Source organism: Maylandia zebra, linkage group LG14, assembly GCF_041146795.1.
Source record: "Maylandia zebra isolate NMK-2024a linkage group LG14, Mzebra_GT3a, whole genome shotgun sequence".
Taxonomy (NCBI): domain Eukaryota; kingdom Metazoa; phylum Chordata; class Actinopteri; order Cichliformes; family Cichlidae; genus Maylandia; species Maylandia zebra.
The window spans coordinates 16,062,294-16,083,873 of NC_135180.1; the positions used below are offsets into that span (position 1 = coordinate 16,062,294).

General features: G+C 39.1%; 2 protein-coding genes and 1 long non-coding RNA gene across 5 annotated transcripts in view; 1 reads left to right on the top strand and 2 right to left on the bottom strand.

Annotated features, from left to right (window-relative positions):
- The window catches only part of vaspb (vasodilator stimulated phosphoprotein b), a 35,121-nt gene extending 27,650 nt beyond the window's left edge, over positions 1-7,471 (bottom strand). Inside the window, exons 1-2 of one of the 3 annotated variants that reach the window (XM_004543976.6) lie at positions 7,133-7,468; positions 6,928-6,998 (exon numbers count right to left, since the gene is read on the bottom strand). In XM_004543976.6, the coding sequence (XP_004544033.2) occupies positions 6,928-6,932 (5 nt within the window). In that variant the 5' untranslated portion in view covers positions 6,933-6,998; positions 7,133-7,468. Of the gene's footprint in view, positions 1-6,927 lie in introns of all 3 variants that reach the window. The other 2 variants (XM_014410016.4, XM_004543979.5) reach the window with 2 other exon arrangements.
- A 1,599-nt stretch (positions 7,472-9,070) lies between these two features.
- On the top strand, positions 9,071-11,998 carry LOC143421937 (uncharacterized). Its single transcript, XR_013101538.1, has 3 exons — positions 9,071-9,183; positions 9,565-9,998; positions 10,155-11,998. It is a non-coding gene; the product is annotated as an uncharacterized LOC143421937 (long non-coding RNA).
- Positions 11,999-17,694: 5,696 nt separating this feature from the next.
- Positions 17,695-20,002, bottom strand: snrpd2 (small nuclear ribonucleoprotein D2 polypeptide). Its single transcript, XM_004543974.4, has 3 exons — positions 19,879-20,002; positions 18,850-19,029; positions 17,695-18,140 (listed from the first exon to the last, which is right to left on the bottom strand). Coding segments are annotated over exons 1-3 (357 nt in total). The 5' UTR covers positions 19,881-20,002; the 3' UTR covers positions 17,695-17,965.
- Between the last annotated feature and the right edge of the window lie 1,578 nt (positions 20,003-21,580).

Here is a 21,580-nt window from a genome sequence, read left to right on the forward strand (position 1 = left end):
CTGTTTTATACCAAGTGTTGTCCATTATGCTCCATTAAGCTGTGGACCCTCTGATGAACCCACTGCATCTTTATGCCCATTAGCACTGCTGACCATACAATATACCGCTGCAGCCTTTCTGCCCAAAGTGATCTATGGTTTTACTCCAGTGTTAGCGGCAGGCTCTCCATCAGCTCGTATGATGTCACTAGACCGGGCCGCTGCAGAGGAGACCGGAGGCTGTGTCGAGTCTTTAGCTTCATTCAGTCACTGTGCAACAGCTACTGTGCACATACTGTGTTATAGCACGTGTTAGAGTTTAGAGTTTCTTCTCTGGAAATATTTAATTTGCGACAAATAAAAAGCAGGGCAGTGAAATCAGCTGGACTGCAGTTGTTGTTCTGCTCTGTAGTTTAGAGAAGTGGAACAAGTCCTCCAACCGGCCGTGGTCAGAGTGATCCTCCATTCCAAGGTCTAATTTCCACTTTTTTGAGTTCCTAAAACAAGGAACTTTTCAATTTTCTTTTTCCTGAAAATTAACCAAAGGGAATAATCCTAACAATTGTTTCCTGTCATGGAGAGTTACGTGAACAGATTTAGGAAACAGAATGAAAGTATCAAAGCAGTAGAGGTATATACTGATAAAAGCTAAAATCTGCAGTTAGAAATGGCACAGATCCAAATGCACAGGAAGTTTGTTATCACAATTCTGACCTCATTCTTGACACAGTTAAGCTAAGGATATTATTTACATACATGTGAAATCTAATCCTGCTGCCCTGGAAGAGAAACTTCTCCCCAGGATCATAACAGCTCAAAATGCTTTGAGAAGTCTTATCTTAAACAAGGTCGTAGATGGAGACCCAACACCTTAGTGTTTACAGTCTCCGGCCTATGGAGAGGAAAAACGCTGCGGGTGGGCAAACAGCGTTTTCTGATCACTGGCTAACTGACAGCTGCAGGTCTATATTAGTTATAGAGAAACACCGTAAAACTTACAAAACACCAATACCGGCTGACACAACGCCTGTTTACTTGGTCTAAAAAAAAAAAAAAAAAAAAAAATCCTACTTCCTGTTTACCTTAAACAAAGCAATAGCTTTATCAGTAAGACCTGAGTGGCTTGGCCAACAACCATGCCACTGTTATTAATGAGAGTACGTCTCTCCATACTGGATTGAACGGTCAGGTGAACGTCAAAGCCACAAGAAAAAATTCTGAGCATTTTTATTCAAAAAGACTGATAAAAATAAAAGATTTATCCACTTCAAACAAATTTACAAGAATGCTATGTTTATGTTTATTTACCTCCAGACTACCCATCACTGAGGCAGTAATACAGATTTCTTCAAAGACGAACGTCCACTTAGTAGTGGCAATTATTAACTCGCATTTCCCTCGTCATCGTTATGTAAACAGGCACAATAATGTCGCAAAACACACATGCAATCACCCATTTCCTTCTTCTAGTTGAGCATACACTTCTCAACAGTTGGCATCTACAGCCAATACACACAGCTCAAATTATCATCACAAAGCACACAACATTAGGACAAATTTGAGATTTTCCTCATTGTTAACATTTTACCGTGTTGACCGCTGACTTTGTGTCTCACACACATTTCTGCGTTCCTCAAAGTGAAATTACCGTTTATCTCAAAACGAGTCCTGTGGCTTTGAATACCAGCGCTTTCACTCTCAGTCTTTTTTTATTTTAAACAAGTCAGTGAACCTCATCAACTAAAGTTAAAGCATAACCTCAAGGTATTACTCATTGTAGTACCAGCGCTGTGTAGAAGCAGGAGACACAGGCAAAAGGAAAGAAAGATGCTAAACAGAAGAAAGAGGATGTGCAAAACAAGCCATGTTTATGCTTAATAAACCAACTTATTGGTGAAATTTTATCACAGGGATCACAGAGTTATTAAATAATTCAACTTCCCTCCACGTCAATGGTTGCCTAATATTAGCAATCAGTAACACAGTCCCTAATCATGTGACCAACCGCTAAACTCTGAGTAAACCAACAAATCCACATAAAACCTTAACAAACACACAGATAACGTCCAGATACACGACTCCTACAAACGACACAGACTAATGAGATATGCTTGTATAACTGGTTATCAACCTATCCCACATTCCTAGACTTATACGTATATTTTTGTATATATCAAAAGTTGATACACAGCTCAGCCTCATTAGGGTTTCTGTTTGCTGTCTTTAGTCTCAGGTTTTATGACACAAAGTTCACTGAAAAACTATTTCATAACGGTGAAAAATCACCAGCAATGGTTAACTTACAGATAAGTGATCATAGAGTTTAAAAATTAAAAAAAACAAACAATAACCTAGAGGCACAATTATAGACAAGCAATATGAACTACTACCTAGGAAACTGGATCTGTCACCAAGTATACAATAGAGGATATTGTATGTTGGGCAACTCTTGCAGCAAAGTGCCTAATCCAAGAGGCTGGCCGGCATAATGGCCTATTTATGAGTACGAGAGGTGGCAGGAGGGGTAAATTGGTTCAGGGTGGGGGTGAGCTGTGATTGGATGTTTCGGGAAACAAAATGCGACTAGACGGGGCCGTTTTAATAATGGAGGGAGCTCAGCGACGAAGCACGCAAGCTTTGTGATCATTTCGACACACCGTCACCCCGACCGTACGGCAACACACCGACGAATCTTTCAACGCGCAGATCAACGCGCGAGCCTTTATGACGTGTGAATTGAAGACATTATTCTTAATCTATTACAGATAACCATTCCCACAAGCACATCCCAATTACTTCTGGGCAGAGGGTTGAGTGAGGATACATGGAGGTCTACGGGTGGAAAAAACTAATTTCGTTAATGTTCACATTAAGAAAGTGTAATCAGGTTTTTTTTTTTGGACGGAGGAAGTATTTGGGCACAGTTTGCAAAAGAAAGCGAATCGCAATTTTCCTGTCAGCTAACAAAAATAAGTAAATAAATAAAAATGCAGACTGATCCTTTACCTCACACTTATAATTGTGTGCAGCAAAGACTCCACATGGCTTAAAAGTAAACTGCCACTGTTATAAGCCTTGAAAAGAAGAATCCAACTGCGCAAAGGAATTAGGAGAACAAGTGAAGACATGAAAAGAGAAAAAAAAAAGAAAACTATTTAGCATCCCTACATGAACATTACACAACACCATGGCAATAACGTCGCAACCCCAGAGTTTCATCATGATATCCTTACATGGCCGTATGCAATCGTGTTGCTAAATGCCTAAATAACAGCCACTCTTAGTACACGAGGGTCAAGAGGTTGAACATTTAATTGTGGCAGATGATACAACAGCAAAACTACATAAATCACGGTTAGAGCTGCATTCCTTCCAAGTAAGTGCCAGAACAAGGAAAAGAAAATTTCTCGAGACACAGAAGAAGGGCTGGCGGAGGGAGGCCAGTTCACTGCTTTTAAGGCTGATCAATAATAAGCTTGTGCAAGAGCACAGAGACACATTGAGCTTGGCATCACTTTCACACATGCACCGTTTCTAAAAAGGGCACAGGAAACCCATTAGACTGTAAACATTATGTTAAGCAGACACATTACACCTGTCTGCGTTTATGATCGCTCCTTGTGTGTTACTTCTTGAGCCTGAGGCAGCTACACTGCCAGTCTCACATGGGACAAAGTTTTTTTAGCTAAAGATTCAGTCAGTGAGTCACAGCGAGAGACGGGAGTCACCTCTCCGATAATAACGTGAATCATCATGCAGATAGATGCACTTTCTGAGTAACCTAAGACAGTTTCAAGTGCGGGCAATCAGTACAGCGATTGTTCACTGTGTGCAGATACAAAAAAAAACAAAAAAAAAAAAACATAAGGAAACACTGAATATAGCAACTTAAAACTTGAAGAAATTTGCATTCACACCAACAGATCAACCCTTAAAGTCAGTTCAGTGGAGCTCAGAGGAGGAAAAGGCCCATTTCCACTGATGTAAAAATTAAAAACCAGTGCAACCAGTCACACCTTTTCCACTGGAAACACATAACTATGTTTTTGTAACATCTACATCAAGGACTTGTCTTCTTGGAAAGGTTCTTGCCAATCAAAACAGGCAACTTGTATCATGTTGAGTGACATCAGCAACCCTACATTTAATCTAAAAAGCACAACATAGTAGCCACTGTGCCAAAATGTGTCACACTGCAAAACGCCTGGCGCCGTCTTCACGAAAACCTCTGTAACTTTGCTCAGTTTCATTTCAGCAGCATCAGTCTTTGCACTGATAATATCCATATGTTGATTCATGGATCTCTGGAGTTAATTATCTACCTCAGCATGTTTTCAAAGGGGTTATATGCTATAAAATACAACAACAACAAAATAAAGCAAGGAAAAAAATCGAATTTATTTATGTTCCATCCTCATTTACTTTGCCAAAGTAGCATCATCTATAATAGTTACACCTCAGATAAAAGCCTCACAAGTGTTAGCTTTACTTTACTTCTCACTTTGAGAAAGGAACCTCAGTAAAACCCTCAGGGTTTTAGAGGTCAGGACATTTTAAGGCCATTTTATTTAAAGACCAACTGCTGCTTCACATTGACATGCTAAAAAAGCAACGGCAAAGCTACCAGTAAACATCTAGAGCCATACAACACCGTATTCTTTTGTTTGTGCTGTAGAAGTGGCGTCATGAAAGCGTGCTTTGACTGCAACGGGTTTATAACTGAATCTCAACTGGAGTGCAGACATTAGGCAAACTTAAAGCTCAGGGGCCAGAATCGGCCCCACTAAAGACTCAAATCTGGCCCACTGGAAATGTGAAGGAGCGCGTATGTTTTGAACTTAACTGTGTTTTCATAGGTTTTACAGCTTTTCCTATCTATTAAAGACTGTCCACACCCACTACCATGCATACTACAGCAAAATAATTACCTAAGCGATAAGCAAACAAATACCAGGAAAGTTCCTATTATTGAGATTCCACAGTAAAAGCAAATTATATTTGATCCTTACAGCAGAGTCTGTGCATTATAACCGGTCTTAAATTTCACACATTTATCATGTAGTTTCACTGGTCAAGCCCATATAAGATCAAACTGGGCTGTATGTGGCCCACAATGACTTTACCATCCCTGGTCTAACGGGAAACGGTGCTAATGTTTCATGAGAAGAACAGCAGGGCGTTTCTACGGGTTGCACATTTAAAGGCAGCCCCAAGTTGGGATGCTTTACTTAACCAACTGGGTCAGTTCCTGAACTTTTGACCAACGGGGTGCACTTCTGTGTCAACATTTACATTCCACAGGGATAAGTGACAATGAACATGAGTGGGGCTGCATACCAGCCTTTATCTATTATACAAGGTGACGCGAACTGTTTGGGCCACAATGGAGGGCTAGCCAAAGCATGATCGTTTAGAGTTAGACAACTGCATTCATTAAGCCACATGCAACCTTCCAACTTCTCTGAGGGGCAAGACACAACCTGCACATGGGCAAAAAAATGCTCTTTGCTTACACACTGTGTGTGTGTTTTTAACTGTGTCTTTGCTGACCTAGTTTTTGGATAGTGAAGTACTTTTTTTTTTAAGTCTGGCTGGAGTTATTGATAATAAAGCAGCGTAATTATCTTATGAGGGGTAATATTGTATTACACATAGAAAGTAGCAAGGTAGGTATATGCTGGTTGATTTGCAAGTTCTAGTTTGTAATGCTTTGTTGGCCGAATGTCATTACATCGAGTAAGTAAACACAGTAATCTTTGCTTATTGTTGCTGTTACCTTAAATAATGGCCTTATTAGAAGGGTATGTTTTATGCATAACCTGTGGCAGGATCTCGGGCAGCTCGGTCACCTCCCGTTCCTGCTGTAATCAAAGTCAGCATGCAGAAATATGTGCACAACAAATACAAAACCCGGACCAACCCATGCGCCTGAGCTGAAAGATATTGTTACAGAAAGGGCAGCGCAATAGGTTTGAGATAAAAAAAGAAAAGAAAAGAAAAACTAGTCACTCAGGTTATCAGCCTGCACCACCACACATATTTAACTCTAAACTCCTTGGCTTTCTAAGTACCAAAGGTGTTCGTTGACATAAGGGCTCCATAACCGTTTAAAATGTGAAAGAGTTGGAGAGGAAGAAGGGGGTATACAAAAAAAATAAATAAGTGAGCCCAGAGAAGCTCCAGCCAGGCAGGAGTGGTGGCTTCAAAGCGTGTAATTGCCAACTGCACAGGCTGTAACAGGACGGTGGAATTTGTGGACATGAGCTTTCCATTTTGTTCCTGCTGCAAATATCTCTTCAACTGCCAGAGGGGGGGAAAAACTGTCCACCAAGAATTAGTGTAATGCATGTCTGTGGACTGCATGACATGAAATAAACAACAACAAGGTGACCAGGGTGGTTATTGTGCAGCTGGAAGAGCACAAACACACCTTGCTGTTGCTGTCTGCGAGCAATCCCTTTTCATGCTCTAAATATTAAGCTGATCTCTGATCTTCGGTTACACTGCGGAGGTTTTATTGTTCTGGGGATTTTAATTACTCAAACGACACTGCCAGAGGAAATCTTACGGTAGCTAAACAAATGGTCACTAATGAGTGTCTCAAAAAGCTGATACAAAAAGTATCTCCTTGTCATCCGACCTGCTAAGTTAACTCTCAGCCAGTATTTCTTGAAAGCACTTGAACAGGTGGGACCGGACACTCAGCATTACGGCAATTCTGCTACACAGTATCATGTGTGGTTGAAAGGACACCAAAACAACTAAACGCAAGAGTTGCTTCTGAATGAGAAATAGAAGTGAACGCGTTGGGAACACCTGCTGTAGCGATTAAGCGAGCGGACAAGCACCGTGGAGCAGGCTCTACCACGTCAGAATAAAGGTCGTCTACTTGGAAAAGTATTAGCCGAAACACAATGAAGATGAAGGGATTTGAGCCGCTTTACCCACCTCATTGTTCGGCCAGAGTGGAGATCCTCTCCTCGCAGGCAACTTTGGCTGACTTCAGGGGTGAAGCCCGGCTTGAAGAGTCAAACCAGCCGAATAAAAATAATATATATATATATTTTTTTAAAACTTAGGAAAAAAAGAGGGGAAGAAAACCGCATCGACACCCGCGAATGGGGTAGCCACAAGCGGGATAAAAGAAGCACACCTCGACGATTTCCTGGTTGTGTGTGTTGAGCGGGAGGGGAGGAGGAGGAGAAGGAGACGAAGGAGGGGGGATACAGTAGTGAAGCGGGCTTGTCAACTCCAATCACTATCCCACAGTGGTTTCTACCATTTAAAGAGGTGAAACGAGAACCGGCGCGACTATGCTAAAAACTGAACGTCTCCTCTCACACTTTCAGCTGCTTTAGCGCTCTGCTTCTGGACACCGAAGCCGTACGCAGGCGCCAGGCTTTTCTCGTTCCCTCGGTCTCTCGGTAGGACTGTGTAAATTCATTGGAGTGTGGCCCAACCCGCCGGCTTCAAAGTAGGCTGCAATCCCATGGTGCGTTCAAGTCCTCTCCGTATAATTCACATTTAGGAGGATGGGTTTTTCCCTGGCTTTTAATGGCTTTTATTCTTGTTTCTGCGACCTAAAAAACAACTCTCTCTCTCTCTCTCTCTCTCTCTCTCTCTCCCCCTATATATATAAGATTTTGAGCTATTGTATCAAAACTTGGGGTTATTATTATCTTCACAAGTTTTGACTTATTTGTGAACAACTTGAAATTCAAAATTGTGACTCGAAAGTTCAAGTTATTATCTCAAAATTTGGGGGTTTTAGCTCAACATATCACAATACATGTGTCAAGTTACTCATGTTCTCAGACTTGACTTGTTGAGAAGCCTAACTTGAATTTTCTACTTATTCATTCAAATTTTCGATGTAAATAAGTAAAAATTGTTAGTTTCATCTCAAAATTTGCAGTTAACATCACATCATTTCAAATTACATATGTGGAATTTTCAAATTACTGACTATATATCTCAAAATTTGAGTTATTTACTCACTCAAAAGATAGATTGAAATGTAAAAAAATATTATAAGAAAAGTAACAAATACATAAAGTCAGAAATTGTTCAGAAATACATGTTCAAGGTGGAACTGTTTGACAAGCATTGTTTTACACAAGCTTTACCTCCATGAGCAGTATCAGCATGCTAGTCTTTACTGCTACTACTTTTTGCTACTTGTGTTTTTCTGACAATATTTAAGTAAAATTATTTGCAGTGTTTACCTGTTTAGCATTCTTTCATAATGACACCAAACATTTCCTTTAACATGATGGGCTTCACTGTGTCTTTTAGCATACCTGCAACTTACACCACAGAAAGGGTAAGGGTGAGTATGTTTACATAAGAACTTGAGGAACGACTGCATGCATTTTACTCCACAAGTAGTTCTTCCTCTTCTTGTTGTCTTGTATTCCCAGAAAGCCATAAAGACATAAAAATTGCTCAGGAATGAAAAATCTAAAGAAAAACAAGAGCTACTTGAGCCCACTCCCTTTAGCTCGTGATGTCCATAATCAGAGATTTGATCTTATCTGGTCTTAACTAATTATAAATACTTTTTCATAAATGGCAATTGTTTTATGGTTCATGCAGGAACCATAACAGCACCATAGTTGAACTAAATAGACAGGTATACATTACACAGTGCATTTTTTTCTCTATTTGAATACTCACATGTTTCTTACTACAAAAACATATTTATTTTTTTATGTTTAAGCACCTTTAACCTGACATTCACACTCCGAGAGATGCATTAGCATTAGATTACTGGACTACACGCTCTATCTCTTGAGCCCCAGCTGGGTCTTGCAGAAATTATTCGATGTAATTTTATTTTCCAATACCACATAAAGGCAGCATCATGTCCAAGCTCTCCACCTCAGCCTATTGGCTGTCTGGCTTCAGAGTTCAAATAGCTACTGTGGCTTTGGGGTCTCTCTGTGGTATCTCATATGTAATTCTTTTGGAATTTAAAAAAGTAATCAAAGCAAAAATAAATATTCCAAGCTGAATCACTTAACCTTTTAAAAGCTCTTACGTTATGTTGTCAGAAAATACAATGAATGGAAAAAATGTCTGTCTGACGGCTCACGTGGCCCAGTTTTCAGCACTGAGATATTACACAGCGTTAAAGCACTTCTACTTCCTGATGGAAACAGAAGTGGAAGAGAGGATGTGAAAGGAATGCATTACGCCAGCATGGTATGTATAAACATCCAGAAAGTCAATATGCCTTTAGTCTCACTATGCACGCACATTCGCGCACACACTCAGGCATACCAGCTGACTGCTCTGAGCAACTTTTTGGTATGATTTCTTTCTTGGCCACATGCCCTCTGTTAACCGTGCTCTCTGAAGCTCAAACAGCGCCCTGCGTCTTGTGGAATTTTACAAATATTAACAGTTCCCGTGCAAGTTCCTGCTTCAACATGTGTGAAAGTGTTTGTGTGATTTGCAGTTTCTCAGACTCAAAAAGCTGCTTGTGTTCCCAGAACGTAGCCCATAAAGAATCAGAAGCAGTCACTCTGTAATTCTAGGGTTTCTCCTTTGCTCCTCCTCTTTACCACAGCTTTATTTCCACAGCTTGACGTCAGTCGGTCAACATAACCCACAGATGGCAGTCTGACAGAAAACCTGCTGGACAGCAGCAAAGACGCCTCCCCAAGGCTTGGAGCAAAGGGGCAACAATAGGTGTTCAGAGCTGGAGAAAGCATAAGAAGAAAAGGGTCACGGGCTACTGAAAAAACACAGAGCAGAAGACAAAAGAGGGTGTGCATGGTGAACCTGGCTGTATTTCACTTATCTCACTGTCTCTGGGTTTGGAGTGAGGTTATTATGTAAACAGACTGCACTTCTACTACATCTTACATCAGGGATCCAGCACTTGGTAAAGCATACAGTCCCGAGGCAGCGTCTGAAAGCCTCAGCCTCCCCACTTGGTTGAATAGAAGACAAACAAAGAGAATTACACAACTGAACTTCGAGCAAGGAAACAAAGTGGTAGCCTGGATCTTGAGGTTGGCAACAGTTATCCTAACAGGGATTAAGATTAACAGTACGGACCATAGGGGATGACCCACTGTTTGAATGGATTATAAAGAAAATTCAGTGGTACAGAGAGCAAGTGTTGCTGTTGAAGTGTCTTAAAATCTCCTTCCATTGCTCTCTGACAGGGAATGTGACTGGAGGAGGGTGAAATCTGCAAATGGGAGTGAGACACAAGTGTTCACTAAGAGGTCTGGGCTGGAGGCCAGCTAAGCAAAGGGCAGCAGAAGGATTTTAAAGAGAGTCCAAATGGCATGTCCTGAAATGTAGGCCCTGTACTCCTCACAGGGCAAAGTGGGAGGCATTATACAATGGTAATGAATGCCAGACTACAATCTTTAAAGCGAAGGACACAAAATGAAACCGTTCTTAATTTGGAACTTGTTTTGCAATCTTAAAAACAGAGCATTGTGAAACTTGCAATTGAAGTTCAAGAGGACCGTGACAACAAATACTGAAGATCAAAATGAAAGAGTCAAAACAAAAAGGATTCCTGGCTTGTATCCATGTGTTATTTGTACCACACATGAATGTGTCAGTCTTGAGGGTACAGTGTAAGTGAAAGGGAACTTAAGACAATCCAAACAAGGCCTCTGTGTGTTATCTCTGCAACCCACTAGATGGCAATACAAGCCTAACAAATTACATCCAGGTAAAGCTGTTTGGCCTATCTGTATTAATCTCACAGTCAGTGTGCTGGAAAAACTAGACTGTCAACGTGGGGCCCCTGTATTTTTTTCACATTGTGCAATCAGTGTGAAGCTAGTCTTCCCTCTCCAGAGTTTAACTTGGACAATTCTTCCTTTAAAGGAATCTCAAAAAGTCTAAGAACTCAAAGACAGCAGGGATGAATGACATCTGCATCTACAGATGGTGTCACATCCATTAAATGCCCTGAGACAAGTGTGTTGAAGAATTACAAGACTATAAAGAGTTAGGTATTCTTTAATGTAGTCAAATAAACAGTTAAATAAACAACAATAACATCCAGCTAACATCTATTACAGGGCTGGCATGGAGAGGCAGACCACTCACATTCATACTTCTAGGCAATATAAAGTCACCAGCTAAATAACATGTCTTTGGCCTGTGGAAGGAAGCTGAAGCAGCTGGCCAGTTTGGTGAATTCAAACCCATCTGTGAGGGGACATGGATAATCACCACTGTGAACCCTGGAAGAAATAACATATCCACATTGTCTATCCTTCAAATTGTAAGTTATTTGAAATAATCATGCATCTGTATCGGCCTGCTGTGCCTGCCTAGCTGAAATAATACATGGCAACAGGTAAGAGCAGTGAGTATTAACCCGAATGGTGACGCTGAAAGTCCAGGAAGGATTTCTATAAAGTCCTCCAAACTGTAATTTTTAGCAAAAGTGAATGTTCCTGCAATGTCAAGAAAACTTTCCTACATGACCATCAGGTAACGTCACCTAAAGGAGTGCAGAGAACATCCTGAACATTCGCTTGTTTATTGGGTTATACTGTCACATCGTCACATTTCTGAAGCAGAAAAATACACAAACCTAATTTAATTCAAAACATTTTGACCAAAACAAACAAACCGATTCGTTTCCATGTTGTAGGAACTCCAGAAAAACGAACAACGTACAATTCAAGCTAGCTATTACACCATGAGTTGTGTTTCTACAGCTAAAGATATTTGGCATTGACAGGAGATCAGAGTTTGAATTCACAAGCAAAACTTGTAGAGGAAATGTTAGATTGTTGGGGTTGTGAAGTTTCACACTATAAGTAAAACTTAATTAAACAGTTAATGTGATATAAAATAAAATTAGTGCATTTAAATATATATGCATGTATTTAATAACAATTATTTAAAAAAAATACTTAGAGCTATAAATAGCTACGCCGCAGGGAAAATAAGGATGAATGTGCTTTTATTGTCAGAATGAATGTCTCATTAAAATGAAAATAGTACTTTCATTATAAAACATGATCAGAATGTAAACAGGTTGCTGTAGAATTTACAGTAAATTACTGTAAAAAGTGTTTACAGTAATTTGACTGTAAACATTTTTTTGTAACTGCATTTACAGTAAAGTTGCTGTAAGTGGATTTGATAGTAATTTGCTGTAATTTTACTTACAGAAAAGCTACTGTAAATGAAGTTAACTGCAAAGTTACTGTAAATTTAATGCTCAATGCTTATAATTTCATGCTTTTCTGTAGTTAAACTTACAGTAGCCTAAATGTTTTATAAATAAAATTGCAGCACCTACTGTGAATTAATTTTACAGTAACTTTGCTGGCAACTGCACGTTACTGCAGTTTATTTTACTGTATTTATATTTGCAGTATTTTTTAGTGTAGTTTCATTTATAGTATTGTGTTTAACAATACTATAATCCTATATATATATTTCATTTGTAGCAGTCTTACTGTGTTCAGATGTCCACTGTTGCAGGGTTAACATATCTATACCACTTTACTCAGGTACAGTAGAGCATGTTTGTAAACAGCAGAGAGATACACCTGATCCCCGCTGTTTTGGCTGCACTTACTGTCATTCCTCACTTAAGAGATGAGTGAAGGCAGTGTTTATGTATTTACGGAGCTGATACTCTCCTTCTCATTCCCTCCCTATTCCTCTCCACCTGGCCTGGCGGCTATGACACCCGGATCGCGGCTCTGCTTGAAAACAAACTGCGGCGGCGGCTCCGGTTACCGGAGCCCGATCGATGCGCTGCAGGGTGTCGCGTTCCTCGGATGGTTGCCTATCGATGCTTGGCCGATCGCTATCATAATCACACTTCCCCCCTCTTATCGCTTACCTACTGAATAAAACATCTGCCTTCCTGCTCACGGATCGCTCATCCTCCCCAAAATCTGGAGGGAAAGAGACTTCTTGAAGTGTCTTTGACACGAGTGTAAGTAATCTGAGACAAATGCACGATGATACCCGACAAATCAGGTCCCTAAAGTTGTCTTTATCCGAGGCATCTCCAAATAGACCCATCGGCTATGTGACAGGGCTTTGTCCCACGATGCTGCAGCTGAGTTTCATTGTTGAGAGATGCTATTTGATCCTAAACAAGCTGTAGATTTACACTTTGTGATAGGTCGCTCGTGTTTGTCACAGTAAATAAAAGGGAGACTGAACTTGGTTTTCTATAATCTATAGACTACCTTCAGGTTCCGGGGGTGACACTAAGGCGCCCAGGCAGGTGCTTACTTAGCTACAGCCAAAATAAGCGCAAACCGGCACCGAAATAGTACTTTTAACCTTATTAACCGATAGCATAAAATGAAGTGAAATGAAATTAGAGTCTGTGTCTGAACGCTCAACTGGTCATTACAGGTTTTAATAAAAAAGATTATGTGTGCCTTAGACTTTGACCTTTTCAACCTCACTAACACGTGATGGTGTTTTGTTTGGGTCAGGAGCGCCTCCAGATTTTTTTCAGAGGGGTGGCCATGTAGGGGCCACTAAAAATATTGCTGGGGCACACCCAAAAAATAATTACCAATTTTATTATGCTGTTGTCAGATATAGGTTACTTGAAAAATATGGCAAAAATTATTGCAAGAAAAGAATTATATGTCTAGGTAATTTCTTGCTAATTGTTGTTGTTATCATAGAAAATGGGCACATATGAAAACCAAATAAGATTTTGAAATCTGAAATAATCAGTTTTAAATAACAATAATGTTTCAACTCATTGTAGGGTGTCTCCCTCTCTCCTGTGCTCGCGTTTATTAAAGTTATTACACCGTCTTTCTAGTTGGCTATCTCCCAGAATTGGGGGGTGGCCAGTGCCCCTCATAGGATAAGATAAGATAAGATAAGATAACCTTTATTAGTCCCACATGTGGGAAATTTGTTTTGTCACAGCAGAAAGTGGACAGTGCAAAGGTACAGTAGCAAAAATGGTGGCGCCCCTGGCATGCTTTTGCTGAACTTTTATATTTGCTGGGTTTTTTTGCCTTTCTTTATTTAAATGGAAGAGCACTTGAATGCTCAGGGCCACCGTAAAGCTCACTAATTCACCTTTAGAGAATTTTTATACCAGCTTTAAAGACAGCATTAGTCCTGGCCATCAACAAAACATTATTTAAGACTGGTGTTCATATACAATAGCAGGCAAATATGTTGTCACCATGTATTTTATATGTTCACCTAAGAACACAAGTCATAGTAAGAAACTTCCTCTTTTTCTACTTTATGTTTAAATTAAAAAATTTGTTTACTTCATGAGTGTCACTAACCCAGGTGGGGCTCAGGTACATGTCTCACAATGCGCAATACCATTGGATGAGATCATGGATAGGACTTACTCATGTGCTTTACTGAAGTACAAGTTTAATGTAACTGTAGTAACTTATTTTTAGTAATTCCATGTAATACTACTTTTCTGTTTTACTCCATTATGTTTTGGATGAAAATATAATACCATGTACCTTTTATTTTAAAGCTTTATTCACTAATTATTTTGGAGATAAATTAAATGACTTATCTGAGATCAAGCTGACCAGCAATATGTAAGTTATTAAAATCAACAGCTGGAACATGATAGAATCAAATGCAGGTTTAAACTACTTAAGGTTTTTAACTTTTAGGTAAGGAAATAGTCTAAATACTTTTTTCCCACTTTGCAAAACATTTTACCTTTAAAGTTCAAGATGAAAACCTGGAAACACCCTTGGTAAGGGAGGTAAATGTATACATAAAGTGTCAGTTTTTACAGTTGAGGGGTTTTTCTTTTTTATAGCAAAAGGGACAATCTCTCACTGTGCCTAAAAAAAAACGATCACAGACTGAGTCTAAGGAGACCGAGTGGTGATCTGCTCCTATCCAGGGCCCGCTGCCTCAGTGGGAGCGCCCCTGCAACGAAGCTTCCTTCTGTTTGATGCTGAATCTGACCCCTCACCTTTGCATGAAAGTCATAAAGGAAATAATATCTGAAGGAAATGAGTGGAACAGAATGAACAGAGTTCAAAATAGTTACCAAAAAAGAATGATGTATTTCGCGATTGTGGCTTTTCAACTGTTTATAATATTGATTTCACTGATTATTGTTGTTAGCTTCTGTTGGTATTACAAAAAGTAGATACAATACAATTAACATCTCAGTGCAGAGGTGCAGATTGTAAGTGTGCATGGAGTCCTTAGTTCAAGGCTCTTGTAAGTTGTCTCTAGTTCTAGCATCATGTCTGAAATTAACATTTACATCTGAAGAACTGACCTAAGAAATGTTACTTATATTTAGAAAGGAGCGGCCGTTAAGTGTTATGATTGGCATTCTTGGTCAATGGGGATACTTAAAAAGTGCCCAATGCTCAGTATATTGTCTAATTGATTATAATCTTGCAATGCTAAGTGGTCAGGGAAGGCAATCATACCACCTTAATTTGAAGGTGAAACTGGACTCCTGTACTGGAATGCCCGGGTAACACCGGAAAGCTCATATTTCATAACTGTCTGTTATCTTCTTGCTCAGGAGTCCTGGTCAAATTCAGTCAAATTTCATTTTAATGTAAAGAGGTCGCACTACAAAGGTGATCTGATTACTTTGTGCAAAAGGGCAAAACTGATTGTTCTTGCTGTGACCCTATTTGTCGTCACATTACTAGCACCAGGCTAAAAATAGAGCTGAAATATTTGTTTTCAAGTGTGTTGTCAAGCATATACATTTCAACGCCTTGTATATTCGACAAAGAGCATAATTAAACTGGTGGAAGTGAAGCATATAGCACAGAGCCATGGATTTAGTCTGTATGAATGAGGTCTTTCACTCAGATTCTCAGCTTAAACAGAAGGGTCACTGTTCTGGGTTGCTGCTGTAACCGTCGTAGTAATTCTTTATTTATTACGTTAATAAAAATTGATATAATGTTTCCAGTTTCACCATGTTAACCATTAGATTTGGCCCACAAAAAATAAATGAGGGTGAATGAAAATGAGCTGATTTATTTATTTTCATGCTTAAAATCTTTTTTTTTTTGTGGATTTAAATATGGGTAAGGTAACAACAAGGGAAAAATAAAAAATCCCTTATCTGTCATGTTTGATGTGTGGATTACCGACTCTCACATCAAACTGATTTCTAAGTGAAAGTGTCCCTATCTTGTTTTGGATGGTTTACTACTTGATCTACAACATGGGTAAATCTGAACTACAGAAAAAGGATCAGATCTTTTGGGGGCTTCCTGGTTGCCGCAGGGCCCTGAACAGCTGCTGTGTGCCCTTGGGCTGACTATGAAACAACTCGTCTATTTTCCGGCCTCCGCAACATGATCTCAAACTTGGATTTGCCAGAAGCATTAGTGCAATAGCTATTAGAGCAGTCACAGAAGTTCACTACATTTCACATAAAGCGCTAAGCCCGACTCTCCCGTTGACTCACCCAGCAGGCTTCACCTGAGAGCTGTAAATCAGTGACGACTTGTTGCCCTCACACAGATACTCCACAGGTGCTGGGCTGATAGGCGCAGGGTTAACAGTGAGAGTGTAATGTGACATAAATTATAAAACAGAGGTCAAGATGTTAAGATGACAGCAGAAAATTCAGGATACTTCTGTAAACATATTTAGCAATTTTTTCATGAGGTTCCATCAGATAAAACAAGAGGAACGATTCAGAAATCAGAGGCATGCAATTCTCAACGACCCGCCCGCCCACCCTTCACAGAAAACTATAAAATACACAAACAAGCATTTCATCTACGTAACCACTGAATATGAGAGCACCACAGAGCAGAGGTTAGATGCCAACTGGTAGGGAGAAGTAAGGCGACACTAGCTGTCGAGCTATTAAGACAATTAACAAAGTGGTCAGGAGGGGCCGAGCGGCAGAGAGGGAACGGCTCGAAATGGAGAGAGATGAGGGTGTGAAGTGACAGTCAGCACATCTGGTCTCATCAATAATGCAGTGGGCCTTTAAACGGCAGTTTGTCGCTTATTGAGCGCTGCTGACTGAAATCAAGCCCGACACCTTAGATGCTGTCAGGGGAGAGTGAAAGGGTGACAGTGGAAGGAGGAGAATGAGGAGGAGAAGGGGAGGGGGAGGCTGGCAAGGAGAAACAACTTTTCAATGACTGCACTGAGCGAGCGCTACAAAATACCACCAAGTACAACCTCATGAGCGTATGCGCTCGTCGATTAGTGAAGTTGAACTTTATAGTAACATCCGTCCAAACTGATACGTAAAATGGACTTTTAGGGACGTCCAAGTGGGCGGCAAAGATTAAAGTCACCTTTTTGTGTCAGAACAAGTCCTGTCTGTTTCTGAGTTCTGGCCCTGAATAATAAGCAAAGTTCTTTTTCTTTGTTGGTGAGACGTTATGTCACTGTAAATGTTATGGTTATTCAAGTTTATCACATCATCATTTTAATTACTGGTAAAGTTAAAGACCCAGTCAGATGTTTGTGTGAAAGCGTGCAGTGATTATTAAATTAATTCTTTAGTTGGAGCCAAAATGGTTTTTGAAGTCAGGGATGTTGATTTTTAGCCCAAGTGAACATAAATAGATGTACCAAATGTGATGAAGCTGAAATATTGAATTCTTGAGAATGGGATAAACAGACAATCTGAAAACATAAAACCATTGTTTTGTCAGAAAAATTAATAATATAAAGACTAGTCTACATTTGTGTAATGTAAACTACATACACTCTAAAAGCTATAAAAATATCTGCACAATGTTTTCATCTCTTCATCACTTTTATTATGAAAATGAAAAAGACAGAAAAGCTCCACAGACAAAGAAAAAAATTGGTCACTTTCGTGCCTAACATTTTAAATGACCGTCAAATGGGAGAAACATATTTTTGATGACATGTTTTCTGTCTTAATAGTGAATTCAGTGATCCAACATCAAAATCAAAACAAATAAGGTTACGGCAACTACAATCAATTGCCTTGAGAAAGTGTAAGAAAAAAAAAAAAAAAGAATAGGTGAGCGGTTCAGAGAGTTCATTTTCCTGTGATCAGAGGATTTCTCAGCACCACGATGACAGAATCCCCCCTGAGGAACATTTTAGAAATGTAGCGGTCCTTATTTACGGGCTTCGACTTCTTCTTTCCCTTCCCGCTCTTCGGAACTTCTGTCCACATCTCCTTCACGTTCTCCAAGACCATGTTGCAATGCCTGAAATGCCGATGGTGATGTAATGTTAGTAATTTATAGAAAATAAATGCATACATAAATAAAAGCCCTGTGATCTTACTCAGGTACTCATACATATGCATTTACATGTTCTGTGATTTTTTTTTTAATCTTTTGCAGTATCAGAAGAAATAATAAATAAATATCACACCTATAATGGAAAAAACAAAACAAAAAGTACTTTTTAGCTGCTACCTCATTCACAGTGGGTAGTTCTGCATGTTTTCAATTTCTATAACAGATTTTTCTGACGCAACACCAATAGGAGTTGGCATTTCCTCTGGGATTCAGCCGGCAGATCTTTCACTCATTAGGTGTGTAAACCAGCTAATTAAAATGATCAAATGTGCCTGAGGATTATGATGTTCCAGCTACATTATACAAGAATAACAAACTAAATGTGTTTGGTTATTTTTACCTTTGAGAGAGGGCAATATTTAATAACAAAGTAAAGGTGCTAAATGTGACTCCAATGGAGAAAAATAGGAAACGAGTGAATACTAAAAAGGGACCAAAGTGACGCGATAGCATGTTATCACCATTGGCTAGCAATAATAATGAAATAAAGGCTTAAATGTAAGAAAACAGACAAAAGAAACATGATAAAAAAAAAACACACTGATATATACAAGTAAGTCTCACATTATACCCTCAAGAGTGTTAAATACTAAATAAGTGTCTGATTCAATACCTGTCAAAAGCCTTAACTCTTCCGAGCAGCTTCTTATTGTTGCGACAGTTTATGAGGACCTGCGTGTTGTTCTTCACTGACTGGGTGAGGACTGAGAGGGGGCCGGTGTTGAACTCCTCCTCCTCTCGCTTCTGAAGCTCTTCAGGGGTCATCTCTGACTTGGGCTTTGTTAAGAGGCTCCTGCAAATGAAACAATGAAACAACATCATAACAGTATCCTAATAAATGAGTGTGACAATGACAATGGCATATTTGAAGTAGTAAAGTAGCACTATTGGAGGTTTTCTGTTACTAAGATAAAACAAGACTTTATTGATCCTACAACAGGGAATTTTGTGCGTTGACACAGCTCAGGTACAGATAGCCCGATTATACATTTTGATGTTTTTTTTAATTATTATGACATTTCGCAAAAATTCATTCATTATTTGTTGTGTGACTACTTACTGAGAAAAGTTAAGTGAAAAACTTAAGCTGTACACAGTACACAAAGTAAAGTACCTCACTACACCTGTAAAAAAAATAGGTATTGGGCACAGAGATGCATTTATCAGACAACACGCTGAAGCTTAAACCTCGCCATTTAAAAGCTTCAGTGAGTCATATTTTGGGACATGTTTGGGGACCTTTATGCTAAACTATTTTAAAATAATAATTTTTACGTCACTAGACTGCCACAGGTCGCAATTATTTACCAGCATGAAAACGCACGCTCACACATTGTCTCTTGTTAGCATTTAGAAAACTAGCATTTACGCTATAGTCTGATTTCGGAATCAGTATTTTGAAACTTTACAACAAAGAAGACCAGATGTACGAACTACTTTGATATAACTACAACAAAACTGTAACACAGCTAGTTATGAAAAGGCAGAGCTCCGAAATCGTCTAAAAAGCATCAAGCTAACCGGCCCGGGTAGCAGAAAGGCTAACAATGTTAGCCTTTTAAATGCTCGCTATTAGCGGATTTCAGTGTCTGAAAGAATAACCAGTCTCTCATAACAGCAGCTGATCATCACAAACACTTACATGGTTTCTTTAGGTCGTTTTCAGCTCACTCTGTAACAATTCGGTCGTTTTCAGCTCGCTCTGCAACGATTCCGTTGGGCTCGCGTGGATCAAACTACTTCCGGGTCGTTTGAAGGCGCTTCAAAAACGCCGCTACAACTACCGGGTTACTACAGGCTCACTAAACGCTACAAAGAAGTCCATCTGAAACACACGTTTCCATCATTAATTGCATTATATTTTACATTTTATTCAATAGACTGCTTCTAAAAGCTGACTAGATATGATTTTATTATTCTACTCCGGTGATCTATCCTGTTCACAAAGTAATGACACATTAATTGCTGAATTTTAAGAGGTAAGACAGAAATATTTGTTTTTAGTCCAGAAAATCAGAGACAGAATATTTTTTTTGGATAATCAGTTTTTGTAATCACATACTTTGATAAGAGTCCTCACACATACATGAAGATTTAAACATATTACTCCAGTGCCGAAGTCACTTCATTGGCTCCCAGTTGAGTACAGGATAAACTATAAATCTTTCTATTAGTTGATAAAGCTTTCAATGGTTTTAACTTTTATGGTAAACCCATGAGATTACGCGTAGTAAAATATGGTATATACATATAAAATTGACATTGCTGTTAACATATTAAATACAGGATAAATTCTTATGTAAGCATGCTCAAATTGTCTTTCAGTTTGAAAGCATAATTTTACTTATTATTTTACTTATTATAGGGAATAGAGCAATTTTACACTGTGGTAATTTTATGTTTTTTTTCTGCAAAGAATACTGAAACAACATGCTCTAATAATAATTAAAAATAAAATAAAATAAAATAAAAATAATATTAACACCATGGGACTCAATATAACTCAGAGTTCTTAAGAAGATGTTATAGGATAAAGGAAATAAATCAGAGAGCAGTCAAACTGATATGCAGACTCAAACAGTTAAGTCATTGTTTTGCTCTTCGGTACAACAAGAACGAGTAAAAAGAGCACGTCTATGTCTGAGAGAGGGAGATTGGCTTTCTGACAAGAGACAGACAGACGCCTATAGGTGTCCATCCCACCCACCTTGTTTCAGTGGTTGCACATCTACCTGTCGAAAGCACTTGCTGCAGATAATGGCAGCCTGTGTGCTGCTGAGGAGGGGAGTGTGATTGACTGGGATCGATTACGAGCGCTGCTGGGGTACATCTTTATGGAGCACACCTAGCTCAGCCAAAAGTCTTGCATCCTAAACTGTGGTGTAAAATGAGCTCATATACATGAAACGGAACTGTGGGAGCCTGAAAGGACTTTGGTCAGTTAAGAGAGCAGGCAAATACTCAGTAACTAACCAAAAAGACAAGAAGAAAATATATGAAACAGCTAAATAGAAAAAGTAAAGTTTCCTTTTTGTTAACCTAAATTTTATTGGCTTTCAAAACAAACAGAACACTGAGAACAAAAAATTAGTAAAACATACACTTTAACAGACATGCAGATGCACAAAGTAACTGTAAGATTCATTTAATTGGATTGTTTTTCTAAGAAAATGGATAGATAGACCTACAAGAAAGTGAACGGGATTTTAAAGGATTTACAATTCCCGCAGATTTATCAAAACATATTGTGGACATACTGTAAATCTTAATATCTCAAGTTTGCATCATCTCCCTCAAGCAGCACAAGGTGGCAACTTTTGTTATTTTGACTTCATTTACAGGAA

Bases quoted from the DNA above. Each gene is read 5' to 3' on its own strand.
- snrpd2 (XM_004543974.4), bottom strand. The intron at 18,141-18,849 runs GTATTGAATCAG...TCGGCATTTCAG, and splicing joins AGAGTTAAGGCTTTTGACAG to GCATTGCAACATGGTCTTGG.